General features: G+C 44.7%; 1 protein-coding gene across 5 annotated transcripts in view; it reads right to left on the bottom strand.

Moving 5' to 3' along the window:
- The window catches only part of prpf38b (pre-mRNA processing factor 38B), a 38420-nt gene extending 14768 nt beyond the window's left edge, over positions 1-23652 (bottom strand). The window contains exons 1-3 of one of the 5 annotated variants that reach the window (XM_038794782.1): positions 23418-23652; positions 17563-17674; positions 15979-16047 (exon numbers count right to left, since the gene is read on the bottom strand). In XM_038794782.1, coding sequence (XP_038650710.1) covers positions 15979-16047; positions 17563-17674; positions 23418-23434 — 198 coding nt within the window. In that variant the 5' untranslated portion in view covers positions 23435-23652. Of the gene's footprint in view, positions 1-15968; positions 16048-17562; positions 17675-18429; positions 18446-23417 lie in introns of those variants that run through there. The other 4 variants (XM_038794784.1, XM_038794783.1, XM_038794781.1 and 1 more) reach the window with 4 other exon arrangements.
- Between the last annotated feature and the right edge of the window lie 275 nt (positions 23653-23927).

Here is a 23927-nt window from a genome sequence, read left to right as displayed (position 1 = left end):
ATGGGGCTGAAGGCAGATGTGGTCATGCTTCAGGAGACGCACCTGAAGGTGGCGGATCAGGTTCGATTGCGGAAGGGATGGGTAGGCCAGGTGTTTCATTCGGGGCTGGATGCAAAAAATCGGGGGGTGGCGATCCTGGTGGGAAAGAGGGTGTCGTTCGAGGCAGCGAACATTGTGGCAGACAGTGGCGGGAGATATGTGATGGTAAGTGGCAAGCTGCAGGGGTAGTGGGTGGTGCTGGTCAATGTATACGCCCCAAATTGGGACGAAGCGGGTTTCATGCGGCGCATGGCAGCACGGTAGCATTGTGGATAGCACAACTGCTTCACAGCTCCAGGGTCCCAGGTTCGATTCCGGCTTGGGTCACTGTCTGTGCAGAGTCTGCACATCCTCCCCGTGTGTGTTTGGGTTTCCTCCGGGTGCTTGGGTTTCCTCCCACAGTCCAAAGATGTGCAGGTTAGGTGGAATGGCTGTGATAAATTGCCCTTAGTGTCCAAAATTGCCCTTAGTGTTGGGTGGGGTTACGGGGATAGGGTGTAGGTGTTGACCTTGGGTAGGGTGCCCTTTCCAAGAGCCGGTGCAGACTCGATGGGCTGAATTGCCTCCTTCTGCACTGTAAATTCTATGATAATCTATGTTGGGCCGGATTCCAGACTTGGAGACGGGGGGCCTGATAATGGGAGGGGGATTTCAACATGGTGCTGGATCCGGCACTGAACCGATCCAGATCCAGGACGGGCAGGAGGCCAGCGGCGGCTAAGGTGTTGAGGGGGTTTATGGACCAGATGGGAGGGGTTGACCCATGGAGGTTTGCGAGACCGAGGGCCACAGAATTTTCATTCTTCTCCCATGTGCATAAGATTGAATTTTTTTGTTATGAGTAGGGCGCTGATTGCGAGAGTGGAGGATACTGACTACTCGGCGATAGCCATTTCTGGTCATGCCCCGCATTGGGTGGACCTTGAGCTGGGGGAGGAGAGAGACCAGTGCCCGCTTTGGCGCTTAGAGGTGGGGTTGCTGGTGGACGAGGAGGTGGGTGGGCGGGTCAGAGGATGTATTGAGAGGTACCTGGAGGCCAATGACAATGAGGAGGTCCGAGTGGGGACGGTCTGGGAGGCGCTGAAGGCGGTGGTTAGGGGAGAGTTGATCTCCATTCGGGCCCACAGAGAGAGCAGAGAGAGAGGGAGAGGTTGGTGGGGGAGATGGTGAGGGTGGACAGGATGTACGCGGAGGCTCCGGAGGGGGGATTGCTGAGGGAGCAGCATAGTCTCCAGGTCGAATTCGACCTGTTGACCACCAGGAAGGCAGAAGTTCAGTGGAGGAAGGCACAGGGGGCGGTGTATGAATATGGGGAAAAGGCGAGCCGGATGCTGGCGCACCAGCTTCGGAAGCGAGATGCGGCTAGGGAGATCGGTAGAGTTAAGGATTGGGGGGGGGGGGATGTGGTGTGAAGGGGGGTAGGCATCAATGGGGTCTTCAGGGACTTCTACGAGGAACTGTATCGGTCCGAACCCCCAGTGGAGGAGGGGGATGGGGCGTTTTCTGGACAGGCTGAGATTCCCGAGGGTGGAGGAGGGACAGGTGGAGGGACTGGGGGCGCCGGTTGGGCTGGAGGAGTTGTTCAAAGGGATAGGGAGCATGCAGCCGGGGAAGGCGCCGGGGCCGGATGGGTTCCCGGTCGAATTCTATAAGACGTATGCAGACCTGCTGGGCCCTCTGTTGGTTAGGACCTTCAACGAGGCACGGGAAGGAGGTGCTTTGCCTCCGACGATGTCTCGGGTGCTGATTTCCTTGATCCTTAAGCGGGACAAGGATCCCCTGCAGTGTGGGTCAGACAGGCCGATCTCACTCTTAAATGTAGGCGCCAAGTTGTTGGCAAAGATTTTAGCCACGAGGATAGAGGACTGTGTGCCGCAGGTTATTCACGAGGATCAAACGGGGTTCGTGAAAGGGAGGCAGTTGAATACTAACATACTGAGGCTCTTGAATGTTATAATGATGCCGGCGGTAGAAGGGGAGGCGGAGATAGTGGTGGTGATGGACGCGGAGAAGGCCTTCGATAAGGTTGAGTGGGGGTACTTGTGGGAGGTGCTGAAAAGGTTCAGGTTTGGGGAGGGGTTTGTCAGGTGGGTGAGGCTGTTATATGAGGCCCTGGTGGCGAGTGTGGCCACGAATAGGAGGAGGTGGGAGTATTTTCGACTATACCGAGGGACGAGGCAGATGTGTCCCTTAACCCCCCTGCTTTTTGCGCTGGCAATCGAACCCCTGGCCATGGCATTGAGGGAGTCGAGGAACTGGAGGGGGCTGGTGCAAGGTGGGGAGGAACACCGAGTGTCACTGTACGCGGATGACCCGGTGGGGGGGATAACTTAACCTCACGAGGCTGGTGGAGCAAATGGAGGAGGAGTTTAAGAGGTGAGACATGCTGCCGCTGTCTCTGGCGGGTGGGGTACAGTCAGTCAAGATGACGGTGCTCCCAAGATTTCTGCTCCTGTTCCAGTGCCTTCCCATCCTTATCCCGAAGGCCTTCTTCAGGTGGGTTAATAGGCGCATTACTGGGTTTGTGTGGGGGCAGTGGACCCCGAGAGTGGAGCGGGGGGGGGGGCTGGCACTGACCAACCTCTGTGGGTATTACTGGGCTGCCAATGCAGTGATGATGCGCAAGTGGGTGATGGAGGGGGAAGGGGCAGCATGGAAGAGGATGGAGATGGCGTCGTGTGTGGGCATGAGCCTGGCGGCGCTGCCGCTCCCTCCAACAAGGTATACCATGAGCCCGGTGGTGACGGCTACCCTCAAAATTTGGGGGCAATGGAGACGGCACAGGGGGGAGGTGGGGGCTTCGGTGTGGTCCCCAATACGGGGGAACCACCGGTTTGTCCCGGGGAGAATTGACGGCGGGTTCCTTAGTTGGCACAGGGCAGGTATTAGGAGGATGGGGGACCTGTTTGTGGATGGGAAGTTCGCGAGCCTGGGTGAGCTGGAGGAGAAGTTCGGGCTCACCCCGGGGAACACCTTCAGGTATATGCAGGTAAGGGCGTTTGTCAGGCGGCAAGTGGCGGAGTTCCCACTGTTGCCGCCTTGTGGGGTCCAGGGCAGGGTGCTCTCAGGGGTGTGGGTTGGAGGGGGGAGGATCTCGGCAACGTACCAAGTGATGCAGGAGGAGGACGAGGCCTCGATTGAGGAGCTGAAGGGTAAGTGGGAGGAGGAGCTGGGTGAGGAGATCAAGGAGGGGACGTGGGCAGACGCCCTAGGGAGGGTGAACTCCTCCTCTTCTTGCGCGAGGCTCAGCCTCATACAATTTAAGGTGCTGCATCGGGCTCACATGACCAGGACAAGGATGAGCCGGTTTTTTGGGAGTGAGGACAGGTGTGTTAGGTGCTCAGGGAGCCCAGCAAACCATGCCCATATGTTCTGGGCATGCCCAGCGCTGGGGGAATTTTGGAAGGGCGCAGCAAGGACGGTGTCGAGGGTGTTAGGATCCAGGGTCAAACCGAGCTGGGGGATCGCAATATTTGGTTCTTTTCAGTGGAAGGATGCGTGGCCCCCAGGCGTGGAGGCCTGGATCAACGATATGGTGGGGTTTATTAAATTGGAGAGGGTGAAATTTGCCCTAAGGGATCGGTGCAGGGGTTCCTCTTTTTTATTGTATTTTGTTATTGATATTTTGTGAAAATTTGAATAAAAATTATTTTTTAAAAAAGAAAATATTTCTACTCGTCCAAAAGTATTTAAGTTGCTTTCCTTGAACACTATATTTGCGGGTTTTGGATACAAGTCGAAGATTTGAAATACTTAATAGCCATCCGTGATTTCCTAGGTTACTTTTTTTCTGCATGCATTCTTCGAATCAGTCACTTACTTCGCTATTTACTTCCCCAAATGAGTTCTCTACACCGAGTGAATTGGAAGTGACCAGTCAAGTAAATACCCTGTAAATTAGCACCAGCTTTGTCAAGGATAAAGGACTGGGACAGGTTCGAGAGCTAGGGGGTTTTTGTATGTGAAAGTTGGGCCAGAGCCAAGGAACTGACAGTGAAGGTATGACGCATTATGGTGGTAATAGCTGATTCACATGCAGATACGCGACCAGACTAGGCTCCGGAACACCTGGGTGAGCCAGGTGTTTCACTCAGGCCCGCGGAATAGCGATCTTAATTAGAGAGTTTGGTTCTAGGCGGAGAGGGTTATAGTTGATCAGGATAGACGGGAGGGGAATTGATCAGGATAGACGGGAGGGGAAGTCGGTGGTTCTAGTGAATGTGTACGCCCTGAATTGGGACAATGTATCGTTTATGAAACAGCTGCTGGCTACAGTGTTGGATTTGGATAGCCACCAATTGATTTTGGTGGTGGCAGAAAGAGAGTGAGACTGGTGGATGTGATTCTGGAGGTGGATCGTAAGTATGCGAGAGACCCAACCCTGGCACTTTCAATGTGCAGGAAAAAACGGCAAATGCAGTATGGCTTCCTGCCCACAGACAAATGAGGCCAGGGAAATGGGGTGGTGTACAAGTATGGGGAGAAGGCCAGCTGTCTCTTGGTTCACTATTAAGGTGGCAGGAGGTGGCCAGGGAGGTTGTTCAGGTTAGGAATCTGGGAGGTAGGCTAGTTTCCACCATGGATAAGGTAACTGGAGTGTGTAGCGGCCTTTTAAGAGAGGTTGTATAGGTCGGAGCCATCAGGACGAACGAGGGATGGCAGAGATCCTAGGGAGTTTCCCCGAGATGCGGGAGGAATTGCGAGAAGAGCTGGAGGTGACACTGGGCCTGAGATTCAGATAGCAGTGAAGCACATGCAAGCAGAGAAGGCACCAGGACTGGGTGGTTTCCTGGTGGAACTTCATGATAGGTTTTTAGATTAGTTGTGTCCGTTGTTGCTGGGCACATTTAGCAACTTTTTGGCCCGGGGGGTCCTCCCATAGATTTTGGTAAGAAGTCTTACAACAACAGGTTAAAGTCCAACCGGTTTGTTTCAAACACGAGCTTTCGGAGCACTGCTCCTTCCTCAGGTGAATGGGGCAAGCATCCATCTCGCTGCTCTTGAAAAAGGACAAGGACCCAGTGTGTGGGTCGGATCGCCCAATCTCCCTGTTAAATGTAGATGCCAAGTTATTAGCATTAAGGCTGGAGCCTTGCCTTCCAGAGGTAATAGGGGATGATCAGAGAGGTTTGCGACAGCTTGGAAGTTGTCAAACGTGCAGCGGTTGTTAAATGTGGTACTTACCCTGTGGCCAGGTCGGTACTGGAGATAGTTGTATAATTGGGCGCAGAGATGGGGTCCAATTGGGTGGAGTGAGGGTATCTTTTCGCAGTATTGGAGAAGTTTGGATTCGGACCTGGGTTTGTGTCGTGGGTGCACTTGCTGTATGTGGCCCCATTTTCTGGCGTTTGTATCAACACCATGAGCTCGGGGTCTTTGCCATTGGATCAGGACATGAGGCAGGACTGTCCTATGTCCCCCATGTTGTTTGTGCTGGCAACTGCGTCGAGGGCCTCAAGTGCGTGGCGTGGGATCGTTAGAGGTGGAACATAAGGTGTCATTATATGCAGATGATTTCCTGCTGTACATTATGGACTCGGGGTCATCCATAGGGAATAGTACGAGTATTTTGGGGAGCTTCAGTGCCTTGTCCAGTTTCAAGTTGAACATAGGGAAGAGTGAATATTTTGTGGTCTGTGCATCAGGTGGGCGGAGCCGGATTGGAGATTGGTTGCCATTTCAGGTAGCGGGGACTAGTTTTTGATACTATGGGGTCCAGGTGGCGGGGGATTGGGAGTAACTTCGGAGGTTGAATTATATAAACCCGGTGAGGAGAGTTAAGGTGGACTTGCAGAGGTGGGATAGTCTCACGTTGTCGGTGGGCTGGGTTCAATCGGTTATGAACATCTTGCCAAGATCTTTATTTTAGCGCCTCCCGTTGTTCCTGACCAAGTCATTTTTCCAAAGGGTCGAGCTGCTTATTTCTGGCTTTATTTGGGCAGATAAGGCCCCGAGGTTTCAGAGAAGGCCTTCCAGGGGGCGAAACAGGAAGAGAATCTAGCAGTGCCAAATGTGCTGTACTATTATTGAGCAGCCAATATGGAGATGATGTTAGGGTGGCGCAAGGATCCGGGGGTTCTCTGGGTTCAGATGGAGTCGGGGTCACGTAGGGCGACAGGTTTGGGAGCATTGGTAACAGCCCCACTTCCGTTGGTGCCGGCATGGTACTCAACGAACCCAGTGGTGCTGGTCCACGCTACAAAAATGGAGGCATCTCCGCCAGCATTTCAAGTTGGGGGCAACATCAAGGCTGGCTCCCATTTGTGCTAACCACCTTTTTGAGCCGGCGTGGCTCGATAGCACATTTGGTGCATGGAGAAAGGGCTGGAGAGTAGGAGATTTATTCTTGGAGGGGCAGTTTGCCAGCCTGGAGTAGCTGCAGGAGAAAAGTTTGGGCTGAGGGGCTTGGACATGTTTAGGTTCCTCTAGGTGCGGAGCTTCGTTAAGAGTTTTTCCCCCCACAGATTTCTCAGTGGTTCCTCCATCATCCTTATTGGACAGGACTCTCTTTTCAGAGGTCGGAGGGGGACAGTATGTTGGCATGTATGAACGGATCATAGGTTAAGAGTTGAGTTCAGTGGAAGGGGGTGAAAGCTTAAGTAATTGTGCCTTCTTATTTGCTAACTCCATAATCTGATGTGCACACAGCACATTGGAACAACATATTTTTGCACAAAGGGCAGTTGTGTGAATTCTGGAAGCATGATTAATATCATAGAAAGCAGTTTTAAGGTACCTTAATACCTTGAAGAACAACAGATGAAAGGAACTTTACATGTAGGTAGAAATGAGTCAAAGAAAAATAAATTAAATTTGTGTAAAGGTAAAAGATACCAAGTCACCATAGTCTCAGATGACCATAGGCTGCTTTCCCCTTTGAGGGGGGAGATCTGACTGATGATTTTACCCGAGGATGACTACCCTCAGGCAATGGGCACGGTTGAGAAGGCGGAGCCTTCATGACTAACAAATTATTACATTTGTGTATATACACAGTAGATTCATAAACTACACTCATGAGAATACATTCAGAAATTCCCGCCCATATTTTATCTGGGCAACAGGCATGATGAACCCAATGCCAGCAGAACAAATGAATCAATATATAATGAGCAGCATTGCCAAACTCAATGTACATGGGAATGTGGCAGCTTTTGCATCACCAGTATTACTACAGATATAAATAAATTTGCTGAAATTCAGTTAAATAGCTGCAGAGAATTCAAAAAGGAGCAATAACAACGTGGGTGTACGCGGTCCCATGTTGATCCATAATGACTTTAACGATAACAGATTCAATGTATTGCCTTTAAGGTCAACAGATTCAGCAAGGTGAACTTGGGAGTAAATTAGAAGATTTAAAGAGATGCAAAGAGAGAGACACAAGTGTAATTGTGCACAATTCTTTGAAGGTGGTAGGTCAGATAATAAATGCAGTTAATAAAGCATATGGTATCCTGGGCTATTATAAATAGAGATGGAGTACAACAGCCAAATGGTTATGCTAAATGTATATCAACACGAGTTCAGCCCAGGAAGTATTGTGCCCAACCCCAGCCACCTTAGTTTAGGTGCACATGATGAATTTGGAGTGTACAAAAGCAATTTATTAGAATTGTTCCGGTGATGAGAGATTAGTTTTAAGTGGACTGGAAAAACTGGAGCTGATGTCCTTAGAGCAGAAAAGGCCATGGGGAGATCTGATAGGGGTCTTTAAAATGAAAGGATTAGATACGAGTAAAGAAAGTAAGTTTCCAATGGTTAAAAGGTCAATAACCAGTGGGCACAGATTTATGAATGGCAAAGGAACATGAAGAAAAACCCTTTTATGCAACGGGTGATTAGGATTTGGAATGCATCATCTGTTAAGGGTGGTTGATGCAGATTCAATAGTCTTCAAAATGAAATTACATAAATACTTGGAGAAAACACTGCAAGGACATGGAGTAAGAGCGAGGCAGTGGCACTAACTGAATTGCGCTTTGAAAAAGCTAGTGCAGACTCAAGGGGTCAAATTGGCTTCATTCTGTGCTGTAGTATTCTTTGGCCCTGTAAGGGATTTCAAGCACCAAACTTTAAACAGACCAAGGAAAGTAACCAAGGCTAGAGAGGAGCAAGACAGAAATGTTTGCTGATACAATCAATAATTGGTTCCTCACTAATTCCGATAGCACAACAGTGACTTCACTTCAAAACTACTTTGCTGGCTGTAAAGAGCTTTGGGATGTCCTGTGGTCATAACAGATGTACTTCTTTTTTATAAACTCAGCAAGGTTCAGGAAATAAATTACTGGACATGGTCCTTAGTAGTGATCCCAAATGCAGCCACATATGGAATACGATGTGCAGCTTTGGTACTAAACAAAGCTGTTGATATAATGTGTCATGAAGACATAAATATTGGTTTGGCAAAGAAATTATTTGAGACTTTTGTAATAATAAATTAATAAATCCTGGTTGAATAGAGATGGATAAAATTGCAGAACTAGGAGAGACAATTGTAAAATAGGCAAACAAGGAATTTGGCTAGCTTCAGGAAAGCTTTTATTTATATGTACTGTCATTGACCCTAGATTGCTGAAACCTGCTACACGTTTGGAATTCTTCAATCCTAAGAAATCGGCTTTAGCTCAGTTGTAGCAGTCTCAACCTCTAAATCAGATATTTATGGTTTTAGGCCCCAATCCAGAGATTCTGAACATGTCACCTTGGATGATACTACAGGAAGTGTTGCACTGTTGAGGTTGTTGTCATTGGAATAAAATATTGTAGCTGGAGAATGAGAGCCTGGTATATAAAGGGTTAATGAAGGGCTGAGTACAGTACCAACCACAGTGATGTAAGAATGCATATGACCCAGACGTGTGCGGCGCTTTACAGACATGAATAGAGCTCAGCATGGAGACAGCTTCTAGCCTGTACCCCTTACTGTGCATGTGTAAATAGTTCTAGCAGTTAATAAAGAGTTAGTTACTCTACAGAAGGCTACAGAGACTTATTTGAGATGCCATTCTGTAACTAACACCCTCCTAGCATGGTGGCAACAATGGGATTAAAACCTCGAACCTCACTAAAATGCTTAGACAAACTGAAACACTAAAAGATTAAGAAAAACTTCAACAAGTCTTTCTGACCTGAAAGAAGCTCTCAAAGGAATCAGAGGGCGCAGCTGAAAGAGAGCACCAGAAAAATGTTCCAAGAAAGGTCTGGAAGCTGAAGGCAGATATTTTTTTCTGCAACAGATGAATCGACTGAATCGCCTTTGGAAGTCCAGCTTCAGAATGCAGACTTGATAAAATCTGCAATGGTGAGCTAAATCCAGGCTGCAGCAACTTTTGAGACCCCTTTAAATAATTTAATGTTAGATGCTGTTTGAAAGAAATACGTCATTAAAACCCAGTCTGAGAAGGTCCACGAGCTCGCCAGGAAAAAGATAATTAAATATTTCAGGAGCATTTGGGGTTGCATGGTTGCAGTGGTTAGATACGGGGCGCAAAACTGCTCACAATACTTCAAGCATCAGATATCTCCAGTAAATATCATGAAAAATACCTGGAACAGGAGAAGGAATTGCAGAAGAATCAGAACAGTTGCTTGACTGCAGAATAACCAAAACTGATTAAATTGTTGAACTCCAAACCAACCTAAACATCATGATTGATGAGATCTGTCGTATGGAAGAGCAAATCCAGACTTTGAAAGCCGATGAGAAGAATTCCAAGAACCACACTTGAGGATTTTAAAAATTAACTAAAAGAGTCTAAAGAGCAATCAGTGACCAAGCAAGAAACATTCCAAACTGAATGCCCAAGTGAAGTTGTCAAACTTGTAAGACAGTTCTCCAGATAACTCAAGACGACAACAACTCAACTTACCAAAGTGTCTGCTGAGCTGAATGAAAAGATTTGCAAGCTCGAAAAAGAAGTAATCAAAACTTTGGCTAAAGTTGTGAAACAAGTGGGAATGAAGGATCCATTGTTGAAAATTTAACATATATATTCGACACCCCACATGAAGTGAAGAAAGAAGCATCTATCCTGCAAATAAGGAAGTAGCAGCAACGACCGATCAATGCAACAGCCAAGCCAACCATTCAAGCAGTTCAACATGAAGGTACGGAAGAATAAAAGCATACCCAGATGCCAGCTCCAAGCCAGCAACAACAGTCAACCACTTCCCCAGCAAAACTGCAAATGCATATTGTCTGTAAATGGCAAATTACATGACTGCGACAAAGGTAAACTATCCTTTGTTGTCCTTTATGTATCTCTAGCCTTTGACACAACTGACCATTCCACTCTCTCCAAATAACTTCCCACTGTCATCCAGTTGGGTGAATCCAGCTGGACTGCACTGTGGAAACCCTCATTCATGCCTTTGTTACTTCTCGACTCGACTATTCCAACAAACACAGCCTGCCTTGCACATTCCACCCTCTGCACACTTGAGGTTATCGAAAACTCTGGTGCCTGTGTTCTAATTTGTACCAAATCCCATTCAGCCATCGCCCCAGTGAGCCACACCCCTGTCAGCATCAACGGGGCCAAGGTGGAGATGGTTAGCAGTTTCAAATTTCTAGGGGTACACAACTCCAAAAATCTGTCCTGGTCCACCCACGTTGAAAGCACAACAGCGCCTATACTTCCTCAGGAAACTAAGGAAATTCGGCATGTCCACATTTACTCTGACCAACTTTTATAGATGCACCATAGAAAGCATCCTATCTGGCAGTATCACGGCCTGGTATGGAAACTGCTCGACCCAAGACCACAAGAAACTTCAGAGTGATGAACACAGACCAGTCCATCACACAAACCTGCCTCCCATCCACTGACTCCATCTACAACTCCCGCTGCCTGGGGAAAGCGGGCAGCAAAATCAAAGACCCCTCCCACCCATTTTACTCACTCTTCCAACTTCTTCCATCGGGCAGGAGATACAAAAGTCTGAGAACACGCACAAACAGACTCAAAAACAGCTTCTTCCCCGCTGTTAACAGACTCCGAAACGACCCACTTATGGACTGACCTGATTAACACTACACCCCTGTATGCTGTCACCCGATGCCAGTGTTTACGTAGTTACATTGTGCACCTTGTGTTGCCCTAGTATGTATTTCTTTTCATGTACTTAATGATCAGTTGAGCTGCTTGCAGAAAAATACTTTTCACTGTACCTCGGTACACGTGACAATAAACAAAATCCAATCCATTAGCGACAGTTAATGTGGAGAGAAACAGTTAACATTTCAGGTTGAGAAAACCTTTCATCAGGTCACCTTGACCTGAAACATTAAACTTTGTGTATGCCCACAGATTCTGCCTGACCGGAGTATCTCCAACATTTTTTGTTTTTATTTGATTTACAGCAGCAGCATTTTCTTTGCTTTTGTAATATAACCTTTAGTGGTTCCTGAATAAGCAATGCCTTGATTTTAAAATTCTCATCCGCATTTACAAAACCATCCATGGCTTTTTGCTTCTTCCTTTTAATCTCTCCAGCCTTGTTATGATTCCGGTTGCGTTATAACTGGACAGGAAGATCCCAGGACGGAATGCTGGCTCAAAAGACTAACTTATACTTTTTTTTTTAAAAACATGGAGGAACAGAGTCACAGGACCACCAATTAGCTTTAACAACGTGAAAAATACTCTCCCCTTAATTTAACAATTACACACAGATTTTAAGATTAACGCTGATTACAAATTATACCCCCTCCCGCAAAATGCACCAGAGATGATTCTTATACCATGATAGGCCTTGTCTCACTAAACTCCGGCTTCCACAAGTGATTTCAACTTCCACTTTCAAATCTTCTTTTAAATTATGCTTTCCTCCGCTCCTCCCCTCAAAATTACACTTTCAGCTTTTGCAACTCTCCTTTCAGGTTTCCTGTTCGAGGTCCACCCCCCTCCAATGTCTCCCAAACTACAGTAATTTCTGAAAACTTAGCACTACTGCAGATATCTTTCCAACTTCTCATGATCCAATGCCTTTTCAACTCTCTGCGACTTTGCTGAATGGCAATATGTTCTGGCTCCCTGTTTCCTCTGTTCTGTTAATTTCAGACTTAGAACATAGAACATAGAACAGTACAGCACAGAACAGGCCCTTCGGCCCTCAATGTTGTGCCAAGCCATGATCACCCTACTCAAACCCACGTATCCACCCTATACCCGTAACCCAACAAACCCCCCCTTAACCTTACTTTTATTAGGACACTACGGGCAATTTAGCATGGCCAATCCACCTAACCCGCACATCTTTGGACTGTGGGAGGAAACCGGAGCACCCGGAGGAAACCCACGCACACAGGGGGAGGACGTGCAGACTCCACACAGACAGTGACCCAGCCGGGAATCGAACCTGGGACCCTTCTTAGAAAATTCTGTACATTTCTCTAGTTTCGTTAACTAACTGTACTTTAGATTTTTGGCATTTAACCATAGGATCCCTACAGTTCAGGAGGCCGCCATTCAGCTCATCGAGTCAGCACCAGCCCTCCGAAAGAGCACTCTACCTAGACCCACTTGATCTCCGTGATCCCACCGAATTTGCACTTCTTTGCACACTAAGAAGCACTTTAACATAGCCAACCGACCTAAACTGTACATCTCTGAACTGCAGGAGACCAGAGCACCTGGAGGAAACCCATGCAGGCATAGGGAGAACATGCTAACTCAACAGACAGTAACCCAAGGCCGAAATTGAACCTGGGTCCCAAGCGCTGAGACCACAGTGCTAAACACAGTGCCGCCCATCAACCATTACTCCATAGTACATAGTATGACTTTTCTTCTAACAATGCTGAGACATTACTCCATAGTATGGCTTTTCTTCTAACAAGGCTCTTTAGCCTTCTAAAATCAATTGATTCTAGCAGAGCTATGAGAACTGTCTTCTCTAGCTACCTATCTCCAATTGCAATCAAATTAGCTAAACTAAAATTTAAAAGCAACTGTCTCACAGGGCCCTAGCTGTTAAGCGATCACTGATTTTTTATTTACTCTGAACGTCGTTGGCCTCTCCAAGCACAATAAAATGACAGCTGGAATTGAAACCAACTCCAACACATACAAACACCGTTGTCCAGCTTGAATCTAGCTATAGGTTTTACCCTTCCAGACACAAACATTAAACACAGTTAAAACTATACCTAAATTCTAATGTTTATCAATACAAATATAAATCTCTTAAAGCTACCTTTTCCTAAAACCCTACGATCCTCCCAAGCCACGAATGTTACTCTAAATCTGGCCTCATGCACATCCTGGATTTTAAACTGGCTGGCCATAGAACATTACAGCGCAGTACAGGCCCTTCGGCCCACGATGTTGCACCGTCCTGTGAAACCCTTCAAAAGTCCCTCTACACTATTCCCTTATCGTCCATATGCCTATCCAATGACCATTTGAATGCGTTTAGTGTTCGCGAGTCCACTACTGTTGCAGGCAGGGCATTCCACGCCCTTACTACTCTGAGTAAAGAACCTATCTCTGATATCTGTCCTATATCTATCTCCCCTCAATTTAAAGCTATGTCCCCTCGTGCTGGACATCACCATCCTTTGTGTTCCATGTCTTTGGCTACTAAGGTTCTGAGCTATGTAATCTCCTCTCCTTCTCCCCCACCAAGAGGGTTGTGAATCTTTGGAACTCTCTCTCTTCCCTAAAGAGCAGTGAAGGCAGAGATAAATAGATTATTGGCTAACAAGGAAGCCAAAGGTTATCGGGAACAGACGATGTGGAGTTGAGGCCCGAATCAGATCAGCATGAACTTAATGAATGTCGGAGCAGGTTCAAGGGGCCAAATAGCCCACTCTTCCTAATTTGTTTTTATGTTAAAGGAAGATGTATTCATTTCATTATCATTTAGAAGTTAAACTTCCCTACATTCATGTGGTTAGAGTTGTTCCATTATTTTGTTTCAACTTCTCCATGGTCAGCTGTAAATCTTGAAAGTGAAAATCAAGGGCAAGAGTCAAACACAGGAGGAATGATCAAAACAGGTGTATTAAAATAAAACTGCTGCAGGCAAGTCACACAACCATCAGAAGTGTGTTTCACAAAATTGTTACTGAAATGTGTGACAATACAAGGTGAGCTACATTATCCTATCATCCATCATCCCAGTGATTCGGTATGGTTCATCAGAATTCAGTCTTTTTTAACCCACAGCAAGTTATTTACATTTTTGTACACAAATCAAATAAACCTTCACTTCAGTAGGTTTCCCCTGGGCAACAAGGTGAGGTGAGGGATGACAGTAGAGGTGGTATAACAAGAGATGGAGGAGGGAGAATCTTAAAATCACAGCTGGAATCAAGTGACATAATGTAACCATCTGTGAAAAGAGACATACTGGCCGATAAAAGAGACATTCTGAGATTCAGTCACAAGATTTTTGCTCAAGAAATCCGAATGAAAACTGCAGCAGCATCGGGGCTTGCACAAATCCAAGAATTGTCATCGCAGTTAGCACTGCCGAGGACCCGGGTTCGATCCCAGCCCCGGGTCACTGTTCGTGTGGAGTTTTCACATTCTCCCCATGTTTGCAAGGGTCTCACCCCTAGAACACAAAGCTAAATTGCCCCTTTATTGAAAAAAAAAAGAAATTGGGTACTCCAATTTAAAAAAAAAGAATCGTCATCTCATTCACGTTGTGCTGAATGTGAACCAGCTCAAAATGGTGAAACTTTACAAATCATTGAAGACATTAGGCATATTTTAAAACGGAGAGCTGGCAGCAACTAGATTATGCCTGAAATGAAATCAACTAGAAATCATCGTTCAAGTGATTAAACCGCTAGGTGGGTTAGGGCAAATCAGTACGCAATCAAGTGGTTAGACAGATAAGCATAATGACAAAAGCAAAATACTGCAGGGATATCAGAAGTAAAAACAGAGAATGCTGGAAATACGCAACAATTCAGGCAGCATGTGTGGAGGGAGAGAAGCAGTTAACTTTTCCGATTAATGAACTTTTATTAGAACCAGGAAAGGCCATGGGCAGGATTCTGCATTTCTGTGGCTAAGTGCCGTAACCGGCGTGGGACCCGTGGTGTTTCACGACAGGCAAATCGGCGCGAACCCCTCACAGATTCTGGTGAGGGGCTAGCACTGGCAGCACGTGAAACACTGGCGGATCGCGCCGAAAACAGCCAGATCCCGGGCATGCACCGATTGCGCAGGCCATGCACGAAACCTAACCCTCCAAACACGACCCCACAGCACACCCCCGTCTACCCCTCACCAGTCCATCCAGCCCTATCAGACATTCCCCGGCCAACGGCACAAATCCCAGCCAAGTGTGGCGATGCTGGACACAGTCCGCAGTCAGCACACCGGCTGAGACCACATGCGCCCCACGCAGCCAGGAACTCGGTCCACTGGGGGCGGAGCATCTCGGGTGGGACGGCCAATGAGGCACCAATGGCCTGTGCGCCACAATGACGCCGGTTTGGAGGAGCCGGGGATTAGCAAACCGGGGGCACTGCTGCCTCACAGCGCCGATGTCCCAGGTTCAATCCCAGATCTGGTCACTGTCCGCGAGGAGTTTGCACATTCTCCCCGTGTTTGCGTGGGTTTCACCCCTAAAGATGTGCAGGGTAGGTGGATTGGCCACACCAAATTTCCCCTTAATTGGGAAAAAATGAATTGGGCACTTTATAAATTTATGTAAAAAAACAATGTAAAAAATGTGTGCAAACCGCCATTGGCTCAGATTCTCCACCCATTACGACTTTGGCGTCAGGCAATTGATAATCCCCACACGTTACAGCTTTAGCATGTTCCGGTTCTACTAGAAGGTCATCAACCTGAAATGCTAACACTGTTTCTCTCCCCACGGATGTTGTCTGATGTGTGAGTGTTTCCAAACAGATAAATACTTGTAATTTGAGAGATTATTTTTAAAAATAAAGCACGTACTTCTACTTACCCCTCCGCACATGCCTGTCTGGCCTGCAGTCTTCCTGCTCCCCTTTTCCCATGGTTCAATATGAGTAACCTGCAATTTACAGAAGAAAATCATAAGATGCTTTAGTAACTCCAGTATACTGCAAGATAACCAAACTTTGCAGCCAAAGCAAATAACTTTGTACGTTCATTTGGATACCGGTTACATATCTGCAAACAACTCTGCTTTGTCTTTATTAGCTAATAGTTGAACGAGACACAGTGGAATATATCACAAGACAAATAAATTACACTAAGTGCTGTAAAATTTGCAAAATATAAAAATCGACACGTCAAATTAATTTAACAAATTTAGCTTTTGGGGTACAATGGAGACATGCAGAAAAATTCAACGTCCAAAGACATAAATGCAATCACTGCATATTATGATTCCTCTTTGCATGGCACTTCTATGTTTACTCAAATTAATTTGTCAAAGAACTGGGCGTATTTGAAGTTATTCCCCCCGCCCCAAGATCTCATCCCAATTCCAGCAACAAATTGCTGGAATATTGTTTCTTTCAGCACTTAGAAAATCATATAACTAAACACACCAACATGGTTTTATGAAAGGGAAATTGTTTTTCAGAAATTAACTTTTTTAGTCTGTGGAGCAATTAATATAAAGTCTGGCTTATAATTTAAAGCATGTATATTGATAAAATGCATTATCGTTCAGATACCAAGAGGTTATTACTTCAGTCGTTTATTTTTATAGCTTCAAAATTTAAATAGGTAATGACTTCCTCCTCATTGGTATTAAAATGTTAAATTATTGTTCCTTCACGACATCTTTAACATCTACATTTCCAAACACCTAGAAAAATGAACTCAACAGCACAAAGCAATATCTCCTTCTTTGATTTGGGTGTCCATTTTTGATTAAATCTCCATCAAGCATGTCTGCATTTACTTAAAGGCAAAATAATGCAAGTTGCCATTGTGTGACCAGCCAGTAGGCAAGAGGGATGTAGGGCCAGAGAACACAAACAGAACAGCTATGACACGTGTTCTTGCTCTCCTGGAATGAAAATCAAGCTGAATCCCCTCGCCCTGGTTTAACCATTTATTCCAGCCTAGCTAGTGGATTCTTGTGGATCAGAACAGTTTATCAAAAATCAGTGGGGATTTCAATTAAGTCCTGGTTTCTGATCAGTTAACCCACAAAGCAGAATAAGCCAGCAGCATATATTGCCTGAAATCGGCAACTCTGATTAATGCATTATACATCCATTGCCATGGCCTCCGCTGCTTTCATGGTACAAGACTGACCGACCATAGGAGACCTGTAACACTTTTCTTTCCTCATTTCTGTTTACAACTGAAATCCATTAAGACCAATCTGAAGTTTTTTTTATATATAGCAACCAAAAAGAGGCAAATTTGCTTCTTTAGAAAGAGACATGCATTTGCATCAATAAAGGTTCTACTTCAACTGCTATGTAGATCAAAATCATGGGCAGATAGCCATTGAAGGTATTTACATTATTACTACTTCAAATAATTTAAGTTGCATTATACAAATATTAAAAATAATTAATAAATAAATGAACAGCAAATAAATTACATTTAAAGAGAAGTATGCGTTTTGAACTGTTCCTGAATTGCCACCTGCTTGGTCAGGATAAGAAAGGAAAACCATGTATCGTAAGATGAATCTCATTTCTGCAGTGCTCAATCTACAAAGGAAAAGGAGTATTGATATTTTAAGCATATTCAAGAATGAATATCCAAAAGCAACCTAAAGAAGCGATTCAAGGTGCAAGTCAGCAAGCAGTAGAGTTGAAATTTATCATCTGAACAACTCAATTATATGTATTTAAGAACATAGAACCCCTACAGTGCAGAAGGCGGCCAATCAGCCAATCGGGTCTGCACCAACTCTCTGAAATAGAGTTTTGGAATCAACTTTCAGAGGTCTTCAATTTTTCAATAGAATCATAGAATAGCTACAGCATAGGGTATGACCGTTCAAACCAGTTTGTTTTTCTTTGTAGCAGCACAAATACATACCAACAGGAGTAGCCTATAAAGGCGCTTGCAATTGCTCTGCCAATCAATTAGGTCATGATTGACCTGCATCTCAATTAATTTGCCCACTTTTGTTCCATAAAAAATCCAGCAAAAATCTATCAAGTCTTGAAAGCTCAATTGCTCCTGCATCCAGTCTTTTGGAGATTACAGATTTCTACCGCTCTTAAAAAGGGTCTGATTTTGTTTCTTAGCATTCATAAAATATTCATCTTTCTTAGGTCAAAAATGGATGAGCTCACATTTTGCCACACTGAACTTCATTTGCCCTAGCTTTGTTCACCCAATCTATCTGAAGATGTGCATAATGCTGCAAATAATAGTAGTAAGCCCGAGGGCTGAGAGTGTTTTAGCAACCAAAGCTTGACCAAAAAGCTGATGAAAAGTGAAAGAGTAAACTAACCTGGAAGATAAAAGCAAACCAAATATTTCCGTCAAGAAGAACTAAAGTAAATGCCCCTAGGGACAGAGACAGAAGAAATTATCATTGGGGGGCAGAAACAGGAGAAACTATTATAGGGAATGAGGAAATGGCAGGGGCCCTGAAAATTGTGCCTTCTCACAATGCATAAAACAAATTACATACCAGAAATGGAAGGTAACCAAGGAGTTAATAAATGAGGAACTAATGTAACTAATGCCAGTAGAGAAGGGACTAAAAACTGACAAATCGTCTGGACATAATAGGGTTTTAAGAGGAAGCTACAAGATAGTGGATTCATTGGATATATTTTTTATTTTATTTTTAAAATTCTAGAATGGCTTCAGCAGATTAAAAGTTAGCAAATGTAACACCTCTATTCAAAAAAGGAGAAAGCTGCAGGTCAGTTAGCTCGCCATAATTATCTTATTAAGGAAGTCTTAGCAGTGCACTAAGGGGGATGGTGGTTAGCACTGCTGCCTAACGTTGCCGAGGGCCCAGATTCGATCCCGACCCCAGTCTGTGTGGAGTTTGCACGTTCACCCCGTGTTTGCGTGGGTCTCACTCCCACAACCCAACAATGTGCAGGGTTGGTGGATTGGCCATTTTAAAAATTAAAACATTAAAAAAATATATGCAAGGCCAAACCGTATGAACACTAATTTTGTCTTGGAGAAACAGGGTACCCTCCCATCTGTACCAACTTACAGGGAGCGGGGTAGGATACTCTAACTATTAAAACAGTTCACAACACAGTTGTGCAAAAAACAAATGGTACAAGTACTAAGTTTTGCGCTGGAGAGACCAGATACCCTCGCCTCTGTACCAACAGGAAAGGAAGGGGTGGTGGGGAGAGAGGGGAAAGGAGGGTGGTGGGGAGGGATGGAGTCAGGGTGTTGGCAGAAGGGGGGGGGGCAATAGGATACTATCTGAATTATCTACGGAGGCAGAAGAACAAAATAACCTTCAATTATGATGTGCCAGATTCCAGGAGTCAACTGCCCCATAATTCTTAATTGGAAAAAACAAATTAGGTACTTTAATTTTTTTTTAAGTAATGCACTTAGAAAATCATATGATCAAACAAGGTTTTCCAAAATCAATATGGTATCTCACAAAAGGTTAATATGGACAGAGGTTAAAGGAGAGGGAACAAAGTGCAAGGGGAAACAAACAGCGAATGCTGTAACCATAGCTACTTACAATCTATATTAATGACTTAGATACATTACTCTATGACTCTTCATCCAGGTTTACTGATTATACCAACCTAAATAGGAATGTAAGCTGTGAGGAGAAGGCAGTGGGGCCACAAAGCAATACTGACAGGTTAAGTGACTGAGCAACAGGGTGGCAGACAGTATTATATGGGGAAGAGTGAAGTTATTCACTGCGATAATAGAAAAAGTACTTTTTAAAAGATGTGACCTGTTTACATGTTGATTTCAGACAGACTTGGATGTGCTTGTACAAAGAACACAAAGTTAACATAAAAGCACAGCAGGTAAGTAAGGTGACAAATGGCAGGTTGGCCTTGGATAGTTCCAAGGACATTGGAGTACACGAATAAGGACATCTTGCTACAATTGTATAGGATTTTGATGCAAACACAACACGAGTATTGTGCGCTGTTTTGGTCTCCATATTATAAGGATACATTTGCATTGGAGGCGATGCAGCAAAGATTCACTAGAATGGTTCCTGGGATGAGAGATTTGTTCTATGATGAGAGGTTGAGCAAGTTGGGCCTATACACTAAAGAAGAATGAAAGATGATTTCATTGAAACATTCAAAAAGATTCTGATGGGTGGGGGGGGGGGGGGGGGTGTCATGGAGAGGCTGTTTCCCCTGCTGAGGAATCTAAGACACAGAAGCAAAGGATCGAGGAAGGTTATAAATCTTGTGAATTGTCCATCCCAGAGAACTGTAGATGCTACATCATTGAGTATATTTAAAACTGAGACTCAGGGAATCAAGGGATACGGAGAACAGGCAGGAAAGTGGAGTTGATGCAGAAGACCAGCAGTGATCATCTTGAGTGGTTAACAAACTGAATGGTCCACTCCTGTTCTTATTTTTTGTTATGAAGAAAAATGTTATTAGTATTTTAAACCAGAATGCAGGCCGTGATAGCCAATACCATTTACAATAGTCTGCTGTCACAAGTTTTTTTTGCCATTCTTTCATGGGATGTTGGTATCACTGGCAAGACAATATTTTGCCCATCCATAATTACCCTTGAATTGAACAGCTTCCTAGGCTATTCCCTAATATGATGTTAGAATTTACAGTGCAGAAGGAGGCCATTCGGTCCATTGAGTCTGCACCGGCTCTTGGAAAGAGCACCCTATCCAAGCCTACACCTCCACCCTATCCCCATAACCAGTAACCCCACCCAACATTAAGGGCAATTTTGGACACTAAGGGCAATTCATCATGGCCAATCCACCTAGCCTGCACATCTTTTGGCTGTGGGAGGAAACCGGAGCACCCGGAGGAAACCCATGCAGACTCCACACAGATAGTGACTCAAGGCGGGAATCGAACCTGGGACCCTGGAACTGTGAGGCAATTGTGAAAACCACTATGCTATCGTGCTGTCCACGGGATCTTTTACATCCAGCTGCGTGGTGGAAGTAGACATAAAATAATTTTAGTTGCAGTAGCATAAGTTATCAGTTCTCTAGAGGGTATTTTTCCCACGTATAATTAATAGCTCAATAGTGCAGAATATCCTCAAACAAATGTAAACCCACCATCTGAATTGTAACTAAATCACATGGCCCACCTGTAATCAATGAAGGAATCTTATTCATCATGAACCTACAAAGAAAAGATGTCCCTTGATATAACAGATCAACAAACCAATAAACCCTTCAAAATTACACAATCACATTCTTATTTTATAATATATTATAAAATGGTATCACTTTCAATGACAGCATTCAATATAACTGATCAGCTGCTTACAGAATTCCCCATTTATATTCTGCAAAACAGATTCTGAATAAGCACATGCAGTAGCATCCACAACTCTACCATTCTGGCAGTGTAACTTTCCCTGGTATCAGAACATGGTTGGTACAGGGTAACTTCATTAACTATTTTTCCACTATATGGGATGCCAAAATAAAACTGCATCCCTAAAAAGGCCCGTGGGCAGCCACATATTCCACTATGGTATTACCACTATAAATAGAGAAGGAAGATGGGGTGGAGATTGTGGAGGCATTAGACATTAACTTCCAATCCTCCTTAGATACAGGGTGGTGCCAGAGGACTGGAGAATTGCAGATGTCACACAGCTTTGTTCCAAAAAGGGGGCGAAGGATAAATCCAGTTAGTGATAATCCAAGGTAAAATTAACAGTCACTTAGACAAATTTGGACCAAGAAAGTCAGCAAAGATTTGCTGTGGGCAAATCATGCACAATAATTTCAAGACATCAGCTGGTGGAATAGGGAGCACTTAGCAGATTAAATTTAATTCCGAAAAGTATTAAGTGATTAGTCTTGGGAGGAAGCATGAGGAGCAGCAATATAAAATAAACAGCGTAATTCTGAAGAGGATGCAGGAGTTAAAGAATCTGGAGGTACAAGGGCACATATGTTTGATACACAGTTAATAAGGCATATGGGATATTTGGTTTCATAAATAGAGACATAAAACACAACAGCAAAGAGATTATGGTAAATCTTTATATTCAAAAAAAACACGGTTTGGTCTCAACTGGAGTAGTATGTTCAATTCTAGACATTTAAGGAGAATGCGAGGCACTAGAGAGGTTACAGAAAATATTTATACAAGAATGGTTCCAGGGATGAGGGACCAGTTCTGAGGGTAACTGACAGAAGTTGTGGTTATTCTCCGTGGAGATTGGAAAGTAGAGAGTAGATAAGACAGGTGTTCCAAATCATCAGGGGATCTGGACAAAGTAAATAGGGAGAAACAGTTGCCATTGGTGAAAGGGTCGAGAACCAGCAGACACTGATTTAAGATGAATGGCAAAATAAGGTAAAACTTTTTAAAAACATAAACAAGTGGTTAGGGTCTGGTGTGCACTGCCTGGTGCTGGAGGCAGATTCAATTGTGGCTTTGAAAGGGGTATTGGATACCCTTGGTACCTGAAGAAAGAAAAAATGTTCACCATCGCATAAAGGGGACGTGGGATTAATTGGTGGATTGCTCTTTCAGAGAGCCAGCAGACATGACTGGCCAAATGGCCTCCTTCTTTGTAACCACTTATGATTCTATGTAGTCACATGTAAACTAGTCACACCAACTACACCTCCCACCAGTAATGGTATTGCAGCATCCCAACCAGTCGGGGGGAAGGGAAACGTAATTATTCTGCGGTGCCTAATTTGGACCGGGAAATCCCACTATAAATGGGACATACTGGGAAAGTCCACAGCCATAAGCGTAATGCGTTTTTGATATATATATATATATATACACACACACACACACATTTACAAACTAAATAATTGTACCCAAAATAAAATAATCATTCTCTTGTGGATTCTGAATTATCTGCATATTTTCACCAGACTTGCAAAAAAAAAAACAGGATCTGGCAAACAACTATTCAACTCCCCATACGCTCTTCTGAATTTCAGGCGCCTTGGAAGTAGAAAAGGCCGGTAAGCGGAGAAACCCAGAACCCATCCAACTGACCTCAAGTCATTCTAAAGAGGTTTTTCGAATAATAGAAGCATTCAAACCAATACTTCTAAAATACATATATATATAAAAAATAGAAAGCGTGTCTATTCTTGCGGCAATTCTGAAAAAACACTTGCTTTTCTCCCGATATTCTGCTTTTGCCCAAATGTCCCTACACCTATCGTGACCATATGGAAAAACCAAACATGGCGCCGCTACTGGAGCGCAATCTAGCAGAACAAACCAAACGGTTCTTACTGAGGGGGCCCGAGGTCGAAGAAGAAAATCCAGAGTGGCCTCTTACCTTGAAGTAGATCTCATCCACCACCTCGTGGTAGGTTTTCAGTTCATACAGCTGCACTTTGAAGTAGGGCGAGGAGAGAATATTGGTGAGAATGAGCGGGTTGAGGTTCATGGTCTTTTCGTTGCCCCACAGCGGCAGCACGTTACCCTGTTTGATGGAGGAAGCCGGCTTGACACTTCCCCCCGCTTGCTGCTGCTGTTGCTGGTGGTTTCCAATGGCCGTTTTGTTAGCCATCTCGCTGCTGTGCACTCCCGCTCACAGGAGAAAAGGTCTCAACATCAATGCCCGCCGGTTGGTGAAAAGAAGTAACACCTACACAATCGACAGTTTTTAAACACACATAACCTACCCCCTTGACTGGCCTAGTAACAGAATTTCAAACGTTTCTTAATAATATATTTTAAAAAACTATTTCCAAACACACACACAGACGTACACCTCGCCGAATTAAAAAAAACACAAAATGGCGCCCGCTACCTCTTTCCGGTTAACGGAAGTGTGGTGACGTCA

The sequence above is a fragment of the Scyliorhinus canicula genome, chromosome 4 (genome assembly GCF_902713615.1).
Source record: "Scyliorhinus canicula chromosome 4, sScyCan1.1, whole genome shotgun sequence".
In the NCBI taxonomy this organism is placed as follows: domain Eukaryota; kingdom Metazoa; phylum Chordata; class Chondrichthyes; order Carcharhiniformes; family Scyliorhinidae; genus Scyliorhinus; species Scyliorhinus canicula.
Note: the sequence above shows the minus strand (reverse complement) of the source record. Positions and strands in the feature narration are given on the sequence as shown.